The sequence below is a fragment of the Anas acuta genome, chromosome 14 (genome assembly GCF_963932015.1).
Source record: "Anas acuta chromosome 14, bAnaAcu1.1, whole genome shotgun sequence".
NCBI lineage: Eukaryota > Metazoa > Chordata > Aves > Anseriformes > Anatidae > Anas > Anas acuta.
Window position 1 is genome coordinate 14,206,111 of NC_088992.1, and position 18,775 is coordinate 14,224,885.

Consider the following 18,775-nt stretch of genomic DNA (forward strand, 5'->3'; position numbering starts at 1 on the left):
TTAAGAGGTACAATTACCTCTGAGAATCAAAGGGATATTTTGGTACCCAGCTCTTAGAAACAGATTACAGGCACTCAGAACACAAGGACATCTTAGCTTTTTTTTTTTTTTTTTTTTTTTTTTTTTTTTTAAACGTGTGCTTCATTGTTGATTGAGATCATTAAAAAGAAATTGTCGTATTCATAATCCACCATTAAAATGTACTGGAAAATGCCTATGAAAACATTCGCAGTACATTGACATATTGCCCTGCTGCTTTCCCAGGGATTGCCTACATTTCCAACAACACATTTTCCTGGTATGTCACCTGCCGCTCTGGGCTCTTGGAAGAGGCACAGATCTGGGCAGGCTAACACCCTGCCTGGGGCTGGGGGCTTCCTAGGAGCAAGTCAATCCCCTCACCTCATCTGCCTCTGTCGGCTCCTTTCCTTCATGTTTGTGCAGAGGTTTAACAACTACAGTTCTCTTCCTCACCCCTCCCGGAGGTGTCTGCCAAGCCATTTGCAAAGGGTTAATGTAATTGAATATTCAGACATGGGGGGGTTGGGTTGAAGATGGCAAGAAAAAGTTCTGGGGAGCCTTGAGGTCCTGCCCTGGGGAGTCACCACAGCTCCACACACAGCACAGGCTGCACCCTCAGCCTGTCTTGGCACAGGCTAGCACATACGTATTGCACCAGACGTTATTTTTTAGGGATGCAGCGGACTATTACTCCGGGAAATGAAGCGCTTAAGTTAGAAACTGGTGCTGTGTAATTGTCAGCAGACCACATATGCTACAGGCAGTTACACGGCAGGCTCTCACGCATCTGTTTCAGCAGCTTTCACCCTGACCTGAAACACAGCTAGAAGCACGCGTGGGGCTGGCGGTGGCACTGAAAACCAACTATTTTTCTACAGAGGATACTAGGAATGTCCACCCATTTGAGCTAGACATGAAGCATGTGCTACCAGGGCCAGCAGAGCTCAGCAGCTGGTATCTAATGTCACCTGCCTCTGCCCACCACTTGATTAAATCTTCCCAGGTTTGTCTGGCTGCCCTTTGATGTGCAAAAGTAGCTAACTGGCTGTGTTGAATTTGCCGCAAAGCAGGAGGAAGTACACAAACCAAATACATGCTGTGAAAAGCGTTATTGTTAAATTATGAGGAGATAATGCAATCAACACCTCGGCATGGAGAGATGCTGATTGGTACTGCTCATCTCAAAGGAGCTCCGAGAAGTTCATTTGAAACCTGACAATCAAAAGCTCTGTGGCCTTCACACATCCTGCACGTCCTTCCAGCCCTTGAACCACTCCTTGATAGGCAATCCCCCGAGAAAGGGCACAGCAGTTGGCACAAACTGTGTTACAAGAACATTTACAATTTACCCCAGCCTGCAGCAAACAGAGCAGTCCCTGCATTTCCAGGACTACAGCAGTCACCAAACAGAATGCCTGGTTTCACTGCGGGAGACCAAGTACAAATAAAGCAAGCTTTCCTATGTAAAAGTTGATATTCGGGGTATAAGATGGGGAGAGTACTTTTTAGAAGGCTTATTATTGTGTACAGGATGGGGTAAAAAAAAATGCACAAGACCTACTAGGTGGTGCAAGCCAGGAAGGCTCTGCTGGAGGGACAAACCAAGACTGCATCAGTGCAGAAAGAGCCGCATCTCTCTCCTAATGCCAGGTATGGCAATGGGCGCGAGTGCACGTAAGAAAGTAGCAGGCTGGTAACAGATCTGGCTCAGCACTCGAAAAAGCAAGACAGGAATCACAAAACTGTTGCTTTGGAGTCCTAGCCTAAGCCGCTAACCTGCAGGATGTCTGGGGAAAAGAAATTGTGAATGCTCGATCAGCAGCACAACCAAGTTTTACAGGATAGAAAAAGAAAGGGAGGACAGATCCAGTGGGAAATACCTATCTACCTTTCCTCTCCTTAAAGCTTGCTGTTTATTGAAGAAGCAGCAAAAGCTCCAGCACACTTTAGAATACAAACGCTGACAGTGAAATTCAGAGCCCCGAACCGCTTCCAACAGGGAAAATATACTGACCGCAGTCTGTTTGGAGGTCAAACAAAATCAATAGCCTTTCTCTCCAGTCTGTCTCTAAACTGAGCTTCTTTCAAAGACATCCAGAGAAAATGGCTCATCTTTTGTTGTTGTGTGTGGTTTTGGGTTGGGCTTTTTTGTTTTGTTTTGTTTTTAAGTGGTCAAAGAGTCACAGGAGTATAGTATAAGAAAACTCTTTCCTCCCTCAACATACCTAAAGGATTGTATAAAGGTCAAAACTGCCCATCAGTTTTACTACACAATGGATGAGTTATCCAATTCTTGGGGAGGAAACCAAGCTGGAAGCTGCTTAACACTTGGTAAGAGAGGAAAAAATAAATCAATGTATTTGCTTGATCAGGGTATGTTTAAAGCTGGTTGTCAATTAGTTCGACACAGTTTGCTGTTAAAGAGCACAACAATTTAGCCCCAGGAGCTGAAATTTGCTGCGTTTCCTCAGGTTCCTCCTGCTGAGAGACTGATATTGGTTTCAGCCAGGTCAGGCACTGAGGAGAAGGGCTGAGGCTGAAAGTCACAACAGCAAAGCGGGGCTCGGAGAAAGGAAGCCTGGAGCGGATACAGCAGGACTGGGGACTCCAGTCTGGAGTCTGGGAAGCAATGTGGAGAGACAGACTCAGGCCGAGGGATTTCCTTGTCTGCCTTTCCTCCCCATTCAAAGTACACAGTAAACTGGTTTAATGTCCAGAAAGGAGTAAAGATGGCAGGTATTGGTTACGGCACTGGTGCAAAGCATGCCCCTCCACTACACAGAGCACACCTTGTAATGAACTACAGGTTACACCCGTGGTGCAGAAAGGTATCATCTTTACAAACACGAGTCACGTCAAGCTGAGGGAAAGGGCAGAAGCACTAGCATGGCAGCATGGATAATTTTGCCTGCTTCTAATTTTTACAGACTACAAATTCTTCAAAATCACAAGGAGGAAAGGGAGGGGCAGACCACCACAAGATGCTTCCTAAGGGTCCCACTGCCTCTGATGAAGAACCACTGTCTTCAAAGTAACTGATCATTGACAACTTGATCAACCAGGTCTGTTCTGATAATCACTGCTGAAAGACACTCACCAAATCACAGAATAATTTAAGCTGGAAAGGATCTCTGGAGGTCACCTGGCTCAACCCTCTGCCCACAGCAGGCCCCTCAGGATTAGACTCAGCTGCTCTCCTCGAGAACGCTGACATCCTTGGCTTGGGTTAAGAATACCTCAGGGTGTATGGTTATTGTGTCAGAGATATCGCTGCAGACGAACAGGCCTGGGCTCCAGAAGCAGTGGAACTGAGAGCAGACCCCAACAGCAACCACATGGCCATGGCCGTGCCCATGACTGCCCCCATGATGCCTGCAGTACGTGGAGCTGCACTGATTCACATTTACTTTTTGGGCATCAGGAAGGTATTAACATCCACTCCAAATCCAGCCACCATCCACACAGCTCCCACTCTCCCCAGATTTTCACTCTGGAGGTCGAAATTTCCTCTCCACTCCCCTACCACACATCTCCCCACTGACTCTGTGCCTCCACACTGCAGCTGGAGGACTGATGTCTGGTGTGCTCCCACACTGCTGATTTTTGCTACTGTCTGTACTTATTCTAGGTATATCAGAGCTGCTACACGTCTCGGTAACTTCCCTTCTGCCTGCAGCATACACAGCATGCCAGCCCCAGAGCTACCCGGATCCTGACTCATGCACCATGCTGCGCACACATATGCTGAAGGAAGAAGGCTTTGTTCCACCAGCCGCTGTAAAGGGCACCTCATTTCTGAGCAAACATATTTAGCATCTCCTAATTAGGATTTTAGCTTCATCTTATGCCCACACAGGTTTGATAGTTCTGGCACTAGAAAACCCTGGCAAAGCCCAAAACAGGTCTCAGCACTGGTGACAGTCAAATGTTCACCCAAACTCGTTACAACTGCGAGAACAACCAAGATGACTGTCCAGGAACTAAAATGCAGTTTCTTTGTTATGCTTTTGAGCTCCCCTCCTCCAGTCCTTCCAGGTGGCTCAATTTACCCAGTGACCATACAGCTCTTATGTTTACTTGTTAGCACCCCCAAATTAGTAGGTGTAAAGTCAATATCCTTTTGCCTATTTGCTCCTAACGAGTCACCAGTCAAAACTTTAACTTGGAAAAAAAAAAAAAAAGTCAAGAATGCAGATGCAGAAGCAAATGAAATAAAGGTAAGAATTGCTGCTGACCAAGCGTCACACAAAGAAAAGGGGCTAGCCTGGCCACGCAGCACCGTACTATTGTCACGGGCTAAAACCTAACTGCTTTGATTTGCCTCCCACTGGCTAAAATGGCTTGAAATGCAAGGTCTTAACAAAGGTGCAAGACACAAGAGGAACAGGAGGCACTGCTGGGCACTTAATCTCCTTTCAGTCTCACACAGTCGCTTTGGAAATGGCTCTGCTGAAGTCCGAGGACTTTCATGACCACAGGCAAGAAGAAACTCAGGGCTCAGTCATAAAAGAGATCCAACACTGTGACCCCTCTAGCTCCACACAACAAGCAGAAATTCTGTTCAGGATTTATACTAAAGTTACCCATCCAGGCTTCTGGAATCAGAGACAACAAGACTGATGCCAATGAGACAAGACCAGCTTTCAGCAGCTGAGTTCACCCACTGCTTTGACACATGTAATTTCGAACAAGGAATCCCAAAATGTCCTCAAGTGGTGAACAGGGGGGGTTATGGGAAGGATATCCCCCACATAATCTCCCATAGGGGGAGCCAGGGACACAGTGCAGACCTCATGACCATCCCTGGCCAAGCACTGGAAGCCATTTGGACATTGCTTTTCCACTTTTTAGATTTATCTGGTGCATATATGCCATCCGATTCTTAGCTCTTCCCTGCTGCTTCTCCACATCACAGGGTCTTCATCTCTTGCAGTGGCTGCGGGTGATCTTCTCCTGCTGCTACGGTTCCCTCTTCATATCTGGTTGTCTGCTTCCTCTCCTGCTTATTCTTGGAAAAAGCACTTCAGAACAAAGGGTATAAACCAAACCATACCAGCCACGCCAGCTTGAAGCCTGGATCCCAAGTGTATTTCGCCTGCCATATGCTCCAACACCGACCAGAATATGTTTCAGCTTGCGTCACCACCATCCAGGCACAACATCCACTCCTCCTCCGTCGCACGAGCACAGTTCTTTGATGAGGAACAGAAGCAGCTGAGGATGAGGACTCATCTCCACCGCGCTACCTGGGGCCAAATCCTTCCAGCCAAGACAGCTGCCATCCAGTTGTGATCTCTGGGAAGCTGCTCGTTGGAGAAGACCCAAAGCTCATTACTGTTACAAGAAGGCTGGGTCACAGCAGATGGCTGGGTTTTCTCTTACTGCTTTGGTTAGAAAAGCACCCTTTTTTGCAGCTGTAAATGCAAAGGAGAAGGCCTTACAGGCAGTCATTTCAGCTCAGACACAAGAGGAAAATAAATTTGAGTACTACTGAGTGCTTCTTCAAACTCAGTCACTTCAGGTAGCATATGCAAAAGATAGGCATGTTCCTAAAGTGACTACAACAAACATCAGGGACACAAAGCTCAGGAGACATTTAGAAGCTCTCAGCTTCTATGTCACCATAAAAGCCTGAATCGTCTCTTATGGGCATTCTGAAAATACTTAAAATTCATTAGGGACAAAAGCATGCACTATTTATTGCTGGCATGGCTCATTAAGAAAGATGCTCACACAGTGCAGCCATGCAACCATCTCCCTCCAACCCCAACACTCCTCTCTCTCTCACAGTAAGAAAAAATAATGATTTTTTATTTTTTTTTTTTTACTGGGCCTTCTCTTTCCCTTTACTTCCAGCTTGCCTTCCCCTTCTTGCGAGCGCTGAGGAGACCGCAGACGCTCTACACGTGTTCTCCTCTGCATCCGACTGGCAGGCAGTCTGGAAAATGCCAGTATTGGAACGGCCTGAATTCAGCGGTTTCTGAATGCTGATCGGACACTATTTCGTTCAAGCCACAGATAGTCACTTTTGGGGGGTATTTTCAGCTCCCTTTTTGGACTCTTCCAGATTTCCAAGCGTCATGCATCAGCAATTTCTCGTCTTCAGAGATTGATATTTTTCACCTTTCTGCTCAGCCTGAGGCTCTGTGCAGATTCGGAGGGGACAGGGCTCTTCTCTCCTCTTCCAGACGGCCACGCAATGCTACTGGCATCGTGAATGTTTGCTGTGCTCCACCTCGCGACTGCGGAAATTCCTATCTGGTTTTTTAAAAGTTGAGGTAAAATCTGAGCAATTAAAGTGCCTTAGTTTTTATAAAGCCTAACACCTTTCTTGAAGAAACCCAAACCTGAAAACAGCAATGTCCTCACAGCTTCTGAAAATACCAAAACCATTAGTTTTAACCAGACTACTGATACATTCTCCATTACCACCGTCTCGTTAGCATGTCCCCCCTCATAATGCTGTTATCTTTCGGAAACCTGCAAGGGTTTATTGCCACTCTCGTGTTGGAGATCAGGGAGGTACAACCCAAGGATGTTGAGACAGAGGATGAAATTCATGCCATTTCCCCCCAGGTGAGGAGCAAAGGTCTTTACCCCACCACCTAACCTGGTCAGAACGCAGTGGTGGAGGTTCTCCAGCTGAGGAACACTGCTGCCACCACTGATATTAAGTCTCCGGCAAAGCAAGCTGCTGAATATCAGTCTGCAAACTGCACTCTAGTGACACACCATCTTATCTTCAAAAGCAGAACTGTGCTCTTCACGCTCCAAGTTTTCAATTTCCCATCCTCTGTTTAAATAGGCATGAAGGTTATCACCATTATTCGTTTCCCCCAAACGTTTCTTACAAAGGACAAATCTCACCGGCCTCTTGACAACTCACACAGTCATCTACACAGAAGCCAAAAATTACTAGAAGTCAATTTATTTTTATTTTACAAGGTTTTCCTCCTCCCTGCAAAGTAAAAGCAATTTAAAAAGCCCTTCAGAAACATTGCAGTGACTAGCCTATTCTCTGGGTACTCTTAATTGTGTCCCAATAACCAACTTGAATTCACGATTGTCTGGATGCTTAGATACTGGAAAACCTCAGAAACCACAATACAGTGCTTGATAACAGACATTAAAATAAAACAACTAAAATCAACTCAAGACAAGTTCTGTCAGCACTTTTGTGTACAATCAGTCATGGCCTAGAAATATTTAAAATTATGCAAACATCTTCTAGAACTTTATCTCCCTATAACAACATGAAGTCCCAATGTATAAATTTTGGATAGAAGTAATTTTTGCATGAATATGCCTAGTGCCTGTTTAGAATTGCTAAAGAGAAAGGGAAGCCCCAACTTTGTTTTTGTGTTATTTCATCACAGTGAAGAGCATTTAGCAAAGCAGCTGCTCAAGCTTCATGGGAAAAAACGTAATCACAGCAAGGCAGGAACAGATAATATCATATTGACCTGTCTTCAGGGTCTGGGCATTCACATTTTCATAAAGTGCCTAGGAAGATAAATCACTATACTAATAATATTTGTATTGATTATCTAAACTGAAGCAGCAATCGACTCCATTGTCTCACTTCCTCTTAAATTGCTCACAGATGGGATCCTATTTCCTATTCTGCATTTCTAATGGGAACACTTAAATCACAGCATAGAATTATATACACAAACTGTTAACAAAAACTCTTTTACGACTTGCATGAAAATAAAGATTTTTCATTTTGTAGCTCACTTTCCACTCTGCACAGAAATTAAAAATGACAAATTATCAGCAGACCTCTATATTACTTCTCTTCATTATTTCTGGGCACCTAACATTTACTGTCAGACAGGACTAGGTTTTTCAAACACCAAGCAGTGATTATAGGGGCTTTAAGTACAGACAGAACTAAAAAGTGACTCTTTTTTTCCCTGAAAGTAAAGGCTCTTTAAGACAACTCAAGGCCCAAAAGTCGGGAAATTAAAGATCATTTTTGTGTCAGAGGAAAAACAAACAGCAGCTTCTGCTGTAAGGGCTACGACAGGTACTTACACCAAACAGAGACTGCAGAGGCAGCTGAACTTCAGGTGTGAAACAGGCCACAGTGGGAGTTTGGGGTAGCAGCTATCAAAAACAAAAGTTTAAGAAACCAGCAAAAACGTACATTGTTTGAAATAGGCTTGTCATAAATCAAAAAGCAAAAGGTTTCTATTTTTTTCCCCCAAAAAAAACTTTTCATCTTGCCTAAGGAGAGCTTTCTGGCACAGACACAGAATAGAGCAAAAAAAAAAAGTCTGAAACGTACAGATGGTTCGTATAAGACGATTACAACATATTCGCATGGCTGCTGAACCTTTCAGAGTCAACTCTAAGGTGACGGCAACTGAGCCTCCTCGCCGCACGGGGAAGCCTGGGAGGTCCAGCTCCAGCCCCACTGTTCGTGGCTCAACAAAGCCGCGAGTCGGCTGCAATGCTTCAATTCATCCCGCCGCCCCTCGCTCCCCGCGTCCCTGCGCCTGCTTTCAAAGGAGAACTTTGCCACTGGCTGACTGCACCACCCAGATGAGGAGGGGAGACATTTTAAGGGAGAAAAAAAAAAAAAAAAAAAAGCAATCAGGGGATGTTGGGCAAGAGGAAAAAAACGAGACACAACACAGCAGCTGGACAGCGAAGGCTTCTCGGGCTTAGGCCAATCACCAGGACCCATATGACTGTACAGCTGCCATGGTGAATGATCATCGCTTACGCTGAGGTCAGCTCTGCCCCCGGGCTAAGTAAGTGAAAATAAATGGTTTAGAAGATAAAAGGTCTTTTAAAAAAATTATTTGTCTTGTTGTCATGTCAAAACTGTAATGGGAAGAGACTGGAGGCAGCAATACGTAGTTTAAATAGGAAACAGCCATCCTGATGTTTCAGCTGAATAAATTACAAGGCAAATCACAGTGCATTCAGGCTATCTGGCTCATCTACACTGGGCCAGACAGGCCCTTTTCCACATACCTGGCTCCTGGGAAGAAAAGCAGGTTTCTGAATGCCGAGCTTGTGGAAATACGGCTATTAACTAGCCTCAGCCACTGCTTGGGCTACATCTCCCATCTTCCTTGCAGGTTAATTCTGTGCCTTCCAGCCATGAGTCTAGTTTTCCATCCCGATCTTCCCAGGGGGATCAAAATTGATTTTAACTATTCTAGGAAGGGAAAGGGTTAATCAGTTTTCCCAAGGCAGCTTGCTGTTAAGGTGCCAGAAATACTGAGGGGAAAGAATGACTTGCTAAAGATGGGACAATGGCACTGGTATTTTGCATTTGTTTCCAGGCTTTGAGATAGAACAAATGGGAGTCATTAATGAAATGAGTTTAGGGAGTTCTAAATTAGCTGTCAGGCTGCCAAACCCAAAGAAGTGCTATGTCAGCTCATTAATTCTGGAGAGCGCAGGATTACCCAAACCTAGGAAGGAATCCTGCAAAATTTCGAGTCAATTAAAGGAGGCTATTTTGCTATAATAATATTTTCCGCACATATTACACCTCCTCATGGAACAGAGCCCACTTCTACCACAAATGAAATCTCTGGCGGGATGGAGTGTGGCTGATGTCTAGACAGCTGTAATGCGCTCTCCATGGGCTTGTCCACTGGCATCTCTGGGAAGCTGCAGCAGAACAACCGGCAGGACTGCCAGCTGCAGGGCACATCACCCAGCCCGGGACAGCCCCAGGGAGGATAACCCATCTCCCCAAGCTCTGTGCTTCCCCTGCACACATGAGGATGCTGGTTGCAGCCTTCAGAGCTCGAGATCTGCGCACCAAAAAAGAAAGTACAGGGTGCAGTGATGTGTACGCCACCTGTGATACATGAAGGTTCATCGTGCACGCACAATGCTTTTGCTTCCCTTCTTGGTCCACCTGATGCCAGTCCAACTCCGTGGACTTCCCACGCATTTTGTTGAATCCTGAACTAAAAGCCCCTGTGCCCAGAGGGAGTCCTTGAGAGCACCTCACTGGCTTGGGGTCAGTCCATCCAGCAGCCAAAAACACCAGGAGCCGATGGGATGCCGGGGATGAGAGAGACCGTACCTGCGTGCTGTGTCCCTTGTGTGGGGCATCTTCAGACAAAGCCTCCCATAAATGAGAAGATTTTATTTATTTATTTTTAACTGGAAAAGACCAGGCCAATGGACAAAATAGCAGTGGGTGATAACCTGTAGCACACTAGCTAATAACCCGTCTATGTACACCGTGCCCTCACCTTAAGGATAGCCAAGTATTTGCCCTAAATAAAAGTTAACTAAAAGAAAGGGTGAGCACAAACACCCCTCACATCCCCCTCACGTCTGTCACTTCACATTGCCCCTCAGGACAACAGCAGACACTTTAAAACAAAAATTACATGGCTGTGAAATACAAATGAGGCAAAAAATGCCTTCACCCAACCAAGAGAGCTCTGTCTCACCAACTGCACCGGATACAAAGATAGTGAACAAACAGGATAGAATGTCTTCTGCCTTTTGTGAAATGAAAATAAATGAAAGGATCTAAGGTTTCAGGTCACTGATCCCTCTCTTCCCTATCTGTACCATTTATCGGAGGTAGAATATAAAGGTTCCAGGTCCTTTTCTTTTTTTGTCAGCACTTTAATGGTTGTTTTTTCTCCTTCCCCCTTTCATTTTCTGAATGAAAGGACCACTTAGGAACCTGTAAAGTAATAATAAGCTTATAACAGGAATATTGTTTTTCTGGGCCAGTGCAAACTCTTCTGAATAGGTTGAGGAGATTAAAGTAAAAATGCAATCTGTAAATAGATCAGTCATTTAATTAGTTTATAGTCTGTTAAGAGATAATATTTTGCTCACATAGATCCGTCTGTTATCTAAAGATCTCAGAGCACTTTAGGAACATCAATTAAGCCTTAAAAGAAAACAACCTTGGGAGATAGGTAAGTGTATTTAGATTAATTAGTGTAGCTGTGAGCAGCAGGCATTATTATTAGATTTAATTTAGTCCAATAATTGACTTATCTGTTAATGGATTCTAATTCATCTGAGAAGGGATCAAATCCATCTGATTAAAAGGATTACATCGACTCAATTAATTCTATTAACTGACTTAATTTGCCATTTAATAATTCCACACATGGGGCCAGATCTTGGCCCTGAACAATGCACAAGCCAAACATCACATACCAGAATTATTATGCCAGTAAAACTATGCATTACAGAGTTGCATTTTTCCTTGCACATGGGACACACGGGCCCAGATAAAACATTCAGGGGGGCTTCCTCCCGTTGGACTTCTCCTGGGCCTGCAGAATGCTCTCTCGCTGAGCCACGACTGCTCAGTCATTTTGCTGTGCTTGTGATGGCTGCCTGGAAACGAGCAATTCACTGCCTGAGATTTGTCACTTCCCCTCTTTTCTGGGCATTCTCTTCAACCAAGAGGTGAGAAGTTTTACAGAAGTCAATAAAACCTTGCAATAAAACTAACCAACTCTCCTTCAAAGGCAGAATAACCCTCACACGCCAGCCATTTGGAAGCTCTGTATGTGCAAAAAAATAAAAGGCATCTCTTCACTTGGACACACTGTTCTTTATCCAGTTGTGAATGTATGGGAGGAGAAAGGTGCTAAAATGTTATTAGCTCCCCATCCTTTAACCTGGCTAGTGCTTATTGTTCACGATGAGCACTATGGACCATAGCCATGCTCTCTCTCTCAGCAGTACTTCCCACACTAAGCCCGAGTCTGCACTGCCCTTGTTTAATATTAGCTTCTCTTAATTGGGCTGAGTTCTTGGAAGGACACAGCATCACTTTGAAAAGCCAAGAAAACAGCATCTTGCCCCCAGTGCAGAGACTCTTAACATGCTCCATCCCCTAACCTCTGCTGAGCCTCCTGCTCACAGCCTGGGCCCTGCAGCAGTGAGACTTGGAGCTGGAAGCATGCTCGGTAACACTTGCATCTCACAGCTTTCCAGTTTGGCACCTTTCTGCATTGCCTGTGCTTGTGCCCAGGAGGATACAACTGTCCCCCACGACTGCAAAGCTGGAGCCCAGCACAGGCGTTTCGAGATAGCCCTGCCTGGGTTTGTAACGCGGCTCAGGAAGGAGTAGGCAGGAGAACTCAGGGCTGGAGCCAGCTCACGTTCCACCTCCACAGGCACCTTTTCCCACATCTGTTGCTTTTTCTCAGATGTTGGCTCCTGCTCGTCCTCTCAAAGCCTTCCCCAGGCTGACACTTAGTCTCTGTAATCCTTCCAACATCAATTCACATCACCTCCACCATGATCTCGCCTTTCCGTGGGGACAGGGTTAAGACAGGGGAAAAGCTGCGGGAGACTGCATTGCCTGCAAGGGCAGCGCAGCCAAGAAAAGGAGTGGGAACTGGGCACTCCCAAATGCTAAGCCTAGCTCTGACTCACTGTGCCAACTTAAAGGCAGGAAAGGAAGAAAGAAGAGAAAAAGGGCAGTAGGAAAAACAGCCATCTGCTGCTTAAGAGGAAAGGTGTCCTCCTACAGAGGCTGTTCTGACCAGCTACACAGATTTGGATCAAAAGTTCGCAACTGTTCAGATCCCCAGACCTGGTTTAAGCCTCTCTCTGGTCTTGATCAAAGGTTACTCCATAATAATGCCTCTGGGGGAGGGGTTCCCAGCACATAATGAATCCTGTGTCATTGCCTTTGTATCCAGTTTTGGCTGTAACACAGATGGTTCTCACTTCAGTAACTCCGACATCTCTCCCCCCTTCATTATCACAGCTAGGAGCTCTGCATGGTCACATCCTGGACCTCCATGCCCCACCTCACTGTCTCCCCGATTATCATGCTCTAAGTGTTCCTGTGCCAAGCAAGATGATGAACAGATTTCCATAACCTTTCAGCATGGCTAGAAATGGGGAGGCTTTGCAGCTTGACACATCAAGGAGTTTTATTAGTGGGAGAGGGGGAGGGAGCAGGCAGGGGTGTTAGCAAATGGCCTCAGCGGTCAGTCAGCACACATCGGGTTTTTAGAAGGATGCCAGCAACCAGGAGCAGAGAGGATTTGGTGGCGAGCAGCAATGTGCACGCCAAGGAGCTCTTCAGACTGGAAATGTAAGGCTCTACAATTGTGCGGCTTCTCCACTGGTCACGAGCACTCCCCTGCGCTAGGATTTGTTGTTCAGACATGATTGCATATGTATGAAGGGGACAAGATGGGCTTTGACACATAAATTAGCACTTGTCAGCTGCTCACGGGCACACTTCCCTGCTGCACCCCACTGTAAATGCTGCCTTCTTTCACGGAGAAGCAAACTGCATCACGTTACCTGACATTCACCGCGGGCAGGAGCGCTTCCTGGGAAGCCAGCAGCTAGCACACAGCGACTAGTTTACATATCAAACCTTAAGAGAATGAATGTAATAACATGACACAATAATTAGCAGCTGAGTGGCACTTTCCACTCCTGTTTTCTCTGAAAATTTTGGAATGACAAAAGACAAGGTTGAAAATCCCTCAGGGCAGAGCTTTTCCTGAGACTGGGTGAGTTTGCACAACAGCTCTGGGGGCTCATTTCACAGCAGTCAGGCACTTTCTAGCTGACACCTCCAGTGGCACAGCTCTGCACATGTTGGCGTGGCAGTAGCTGCCCCGCTGACAGGCACGGACCGTATGTCATCCTGTCCAAAGTTCCCTGAGGGAATAACAATTCCCATATTTTGTCCTGCCCTTCATCGTACCCCATTTCCACCTCACCAGCACGGCACATGAAGTCAACCTCACGTGACACGTGCATGCCGGCCAACACATACGAACAACATCTGCAGTGACACATACGGACTGTATGTCCGTAAGAGAAAAAGGACCATTTCTCAAAACAGCCCTGAAACCCTTCCAACAACAGTCATTCAGGCCTAAAACAACTAGAGCAAAATACCTCTGCCAAAGCCATCTCCAAATGTACCAGCATTAGAGAGTTTTTTTTGCATAGTACACTCTCCTGGAGGCATTTCTATCATAATGCTTATGTGCAAATCAAGACAAAAATAGTTGAACATACTGCTAGCCTGTGCAAGTTAATTGCATTTCTGCAGGATCTACGTGCCCCAAAATTCAACTTAAGCACTCAAAGCTCAAAAGTCTGCTTAATTTCAGCTCAAAGCAAACACACACACCCAGAAAGATGAGAGGATGCTTCACTCATGCAATGGGATTCATCCAAACTCAAGCCCAGGTCATAACCACAGCTCCCAAGTTGCTAAGCCCAGGGCCCGAGTTCATTGGAAAAAAACATTCCAAGTCACCAACCTCAGTATCATTTACGAATTACACCAGGCAAACTGTAAGCTCATCTGATAGGCAGAAAAATTAATTTTGTCTTCAAGCACCATCATGCACTCATAAACTGGGGCATTACGGTACTGTGGGAGCTGCCCACAGCTGGGCAGTGAGCTGACAGCCTGCTCTAGCACTGCAAATTCCATGCTCTTAATCTGAAAAGTTTCTTTTTCTTTCTTTTTTTTTTTTTTTTCCCTGTGATCCTCTGCATTTTATTGCTCTTCTCATTTTTCTCCCATAAGGTTCTCAGGCCAACATAGTGAATTCAAGCTTTTGAACTGGAGTCTGGGGGATCCCAGTAAATATTCTTACCATATTTATCTCCATCTTCTCCTTTGGCACTGATCCTCCTGCCCAGCACTTGGATGTGTTTCCCGCTTGTCCTGCTGTAGAGCTGATAGAGCCGGAGCTGCTTCCTGCTCACATCGTCCCTTGCTCGCGTTTGGTTCTCCACGTGTATCCGAAAATCTACATTCTCCTCGGCAACAAACATCTGAAAGCGGGAAGGAGGGTGGGGGAGAAAGAGAACAGAATAAACTATGAAACAAAATAAGCATCTTGGATAGAAAGATTACACATCAACCTGCCAAAGGGCACATGGCGCAAGACAACTTAGATTTGGCTGGCCTTCACTTGACAGTCGAGGCCGTGGTATCAGGCACTCAAAATGTAATTCTATCCAGAGCTGGCTCTAGACAGTAAACCAAACCTGGATTTTTACAATCAAACTGTGGGGGGTTTTCTGAGTAAAAACTTCTGCTCGGTCTTGCTTTGATTTAATCCTGGTCAGCCACACTGACCATAATTTAGGCTCGCTTTTGCATATGCATAGACTCTACCAAGTTACGCAGACATGTATGGGAGAAAGGGGACTGACAATTCCATTTCAGAAAATTTGTGCTTCACCTTCAGCAGCTGCATGGATTAATGGCAGGGAAGAAGTCAAGGGAAAAACCTATTTATGCTGATGTTAGTAGACTGGACTCTAGCTACACACAGGCATAAAATCTAGTATGATAAAAGTGCCATTTGTTTGTGGGCCCTCTTCAGCATGTTTGTTTCCAGCTTTGCTTTAGTGAAGCCTGATCACTGCTGAAGGTCATTTGCTGCATCTTTGTCCACTCCAAGTCAGGGAGAGATCATTTGGACCAGCAAGAGCACAACTGACACGTCCAGCAGAGAGGTCATTACCAGCGGGGTTCTGGGCACTTGCGCCTCTTCCTGTGTTTTTTCTGGCCAATAGATTAAATTAACCTTAGTTAACTACAACCATAAAATATTACAAGAAACTTTCTCAGCGATATCTGCCCTTCTCTGGAGATATTGTTTCCAATCTCAACTTACGGTTCCCAAGAAACACTGAAACAGGATTCCTGCTTTTGCTTTAGAGTCATCCCAGCTTGCCCAAGGTCAGAGGACCAGGCAACCAAGATGCTCTCAAGAAGGCCCTCCCGACTGGGAGGTTCAGCAGCACACACCCAAAAGCACTTCACACCCAAACAATACAAAAGACCAGAAATCACTCCATGATCTGCCCTGAGAGCTTTTGTACCACTGTGACCATACTGCCCATACAAATCCAACAAACAGACAATATTTTGTTGACAGACTCCCTTCACAGTATAATAAATAATTCAGAAACCAAAAGCAACAAAATGTTATTGAGAAGCACACAAGAACACTACCACACAACAGGCAATTTTTAATTTGACTGTGACAAATAATGTTCAAAGCTTACTCATTGTTGATGAGTTCTAATGCTTTGTACCACTTGCACGTAAGAGATGAAATCCACAAGAAGAATCACACGGGAATACCTAGGTTTGGGGCTGGCAAAGGAATGACACTTGTTCCTAGCAGGACTTACTACTTCCCCTCCTAACGCATTCCAACTACAGCACGCTTGTCCTTCTAGCCTGAAAGCAGCAATGTTCTGATATATTAGTGGGTGGATGGAGCTCACGATGAAAATGAAAAAGGGGTCAATAAGTCCTTGTAAAGGTCCATTCTGGGCTAAAACACATAAGAGCAAGTGGTCAAAGCACAGAATATAGACCCTCTTAAGCCTCCTACATCTGTAGTCTCATATCAGCAAGTACTTTGAAGCCAAATAACCAAATACTCACTAAAAGTCAAAACCTCAAAAACTTTTTAGCTTTTCCAATTATCAACTAGACACACAGATCAGCAGCAGGAGGAAAACTTCAGGCTGGCAGTGCTGCTTAGCACCAGACCTTCACTAAGCAACACAAACAAAAACATTATATTCAACACGGTGGCAACAGCAATGAGGTTCACAGGGATGTTACAGAATTGCCTTTGCTGCCCTTATTAAATGCTGCGTTTATGCTATTTGAATCCCAAGTCCTAGGAGATAAACCTATTTAACTCTCTTATTTTACTGTCAGAAGTCAAAAGGAGACTGCAGGAGCTGGACACACGCTGCAGAGCGAAGATTCAAGGTGATGCTGTGTCTAAACAGACAGTCAGCAGGATGACAGAAGTGATGGGCAAGAATCACACAAGTAATAGTAGCAACATTTCCCACTCCCAGCAAATAGCACAGCAAAAAGCAAGAGCACGCCTAGCCCTTGCACCTGCCAAGAGGACATGGCATGAGGCTAGCAGAGCTGAGCCTTTGCTTGAGCCAAGCTCTGCTCGCTTCCCTCTCCAGGGTCACCAGAGCTACCCTTTGAGCAAAGCAAGCAGGATTTGGCTTTTAACATGAATAATATTAATTTTTTTTCTTCCTACATTTCTTCTTGCTTTCTTTTCAAATAATATTGTTACAAAGGATGCTGACCTACTAAAAATAGAGATGTTCAAATAATGTCAACAGTCTGCCTCGTACCCACAAAAGCAAGGCTATTTGCAGTTAAGATTCTGGCTTCACCATTCTAAGATTTAAAACAGATTTTAAATCAAGATGACGTCGCTCCATTGCTTTCACCACATGTTAATGAATTTCACATTTTTTCTAGGAAAAAACAAAACAGGTGGGATTTGAAGTAGGGGGAAGGGAAGGTTGTTTTGCTTTCTTGGAAACTTCAAATAGAAAAGGCGATCTATTTTCCAAAACGTGTTTTAATTGTCTCTTTGCACTGAAACACCTTCAGGGTGAACCAGCATCCCCACACTTTTCCTTTGCTGTGTCTGGTCTCCTATCCGTACCTAACAGCTTTCGTCCCTAAGCCCTTTCCCGCAAATTCACAAGGACGAAGCCCTGGGGCATGCCCAGGCTTCCTGACCCTGATCCTCCCTGACCGTACCCATGTCACCAGTCCAACCGAGTCCCCACATAAAACACAAGGTCTTTCAGTGAAAGACAGATTTTTAACTTGCCAAAGCAACCTCCTTAAGAGGTTTCTCACTAGAGGAGATGAGCTGCATTCACCTGGAGCTCAAGCACTTGCACCATGAAGGCCCCAGCCTGTAGCCAAAGTGCACACATGGCCTCTGGGCCATCCATGGAGCCACCTTGTGCTGCAAACAGCTCCAAACATGTTTCTCACAACTGTCCTGCATGGCACTGCATGACAACCAGATAATAAAGCGCTTCCTCCCAGCTCAAGAAGGGTAAGCTTTTATGCAGTGGGATGAAGTCAACTATTTCTCCCCAGAACAGGGCTCCCCCCAGCTGAAGGCCTGGCTGGGCATGCAGCTTAACTCCAGCACCCAGCAGCTCATCCAAGCACAGAAGTGGCCTGGCAGGGATCAGCCGGGGACAGAAGTGGCAGGGATCAGAAGTGGCCAGCAGGGCCATCCAGGCCTGTGCCAGTCTGCCCCTCTAGTAGCAGGCCTAGCTCTAAAGCAGGGGAAGAAATCCTGAAAAAGGAAGGTGGAGATGCAAGTTCTCTCCTTGTGGCTGACCTGTCCCCCTGGTCAAGAAGTCCTGATGCAGAGAAGCAGTGAATCACTGGGATTTAGCTGTGTGCTTAAAGATAAGCACATGCTTAATCACTTTGTTGAAACAGGATGCTCTGCTGGAGCATAGCCAAAGTGAATTAGCTGTGCCAGCCTGGGCTGCATCTGGCCCACAGCAAAGAGTATCAATATTCTAAAATAAAATTTCATGCAGTGTTGATTTCATGAGATAAAACCTATTTGATCATTGCTGCAATCCATTCTCACAGTATCCCTGCCCTAAAGAGTGTACTCCCTCAAGCAGCTAACTTTACTGAGATAAGGAGGTCCATTTATATATACCATAAGAGTGGCTCTCCTTCATAAATCTCAAAAAAAAATTAGTAACATATGCATCCTTCGGTAACTGATCGCCAGCACTCACTCAAGAAAGTCACCTAAAACCAAGTCCATTCACCCCTAAATATATTTTTGTTAGAATCACAACCACACAAAAACGAATAATGTCTTCAAGTCCTAGCCACACTTTAAAACTTTAGGGCTTTAAGTTGTATTCACCAAAGCAAAATGAAATCTTTTTTTTAAAAAAAAAACATTAA

General features: G+C 45.3%; 1 protein-coding gene across 3 annotated transcripts in view; it reads right to left on the reverse strand.

Annotated features, from left to right (window-relative positions):
* FGF18 (fibroblast growth factor 18) overlaps nt 1-18,775 on the reverse strand; it is a 70,581-nt gene that overhangs the window by 29,912 nt on the left and 21,894 nt on the right. For all 3 annotated transcript variants that reach the window (XM_068698402.1, XM_068698401.1, XM_068698403.1), the window contains one exon: nt 14,625-14,805. In XM_068698402.1, coding sequence (XP_068554503.1) covers nt 14,625-14,805 — 181 coding nt within the window. The remainder of the gene's footprint in view (nt 1-14,624; nt 14,806-18,775) is intronic.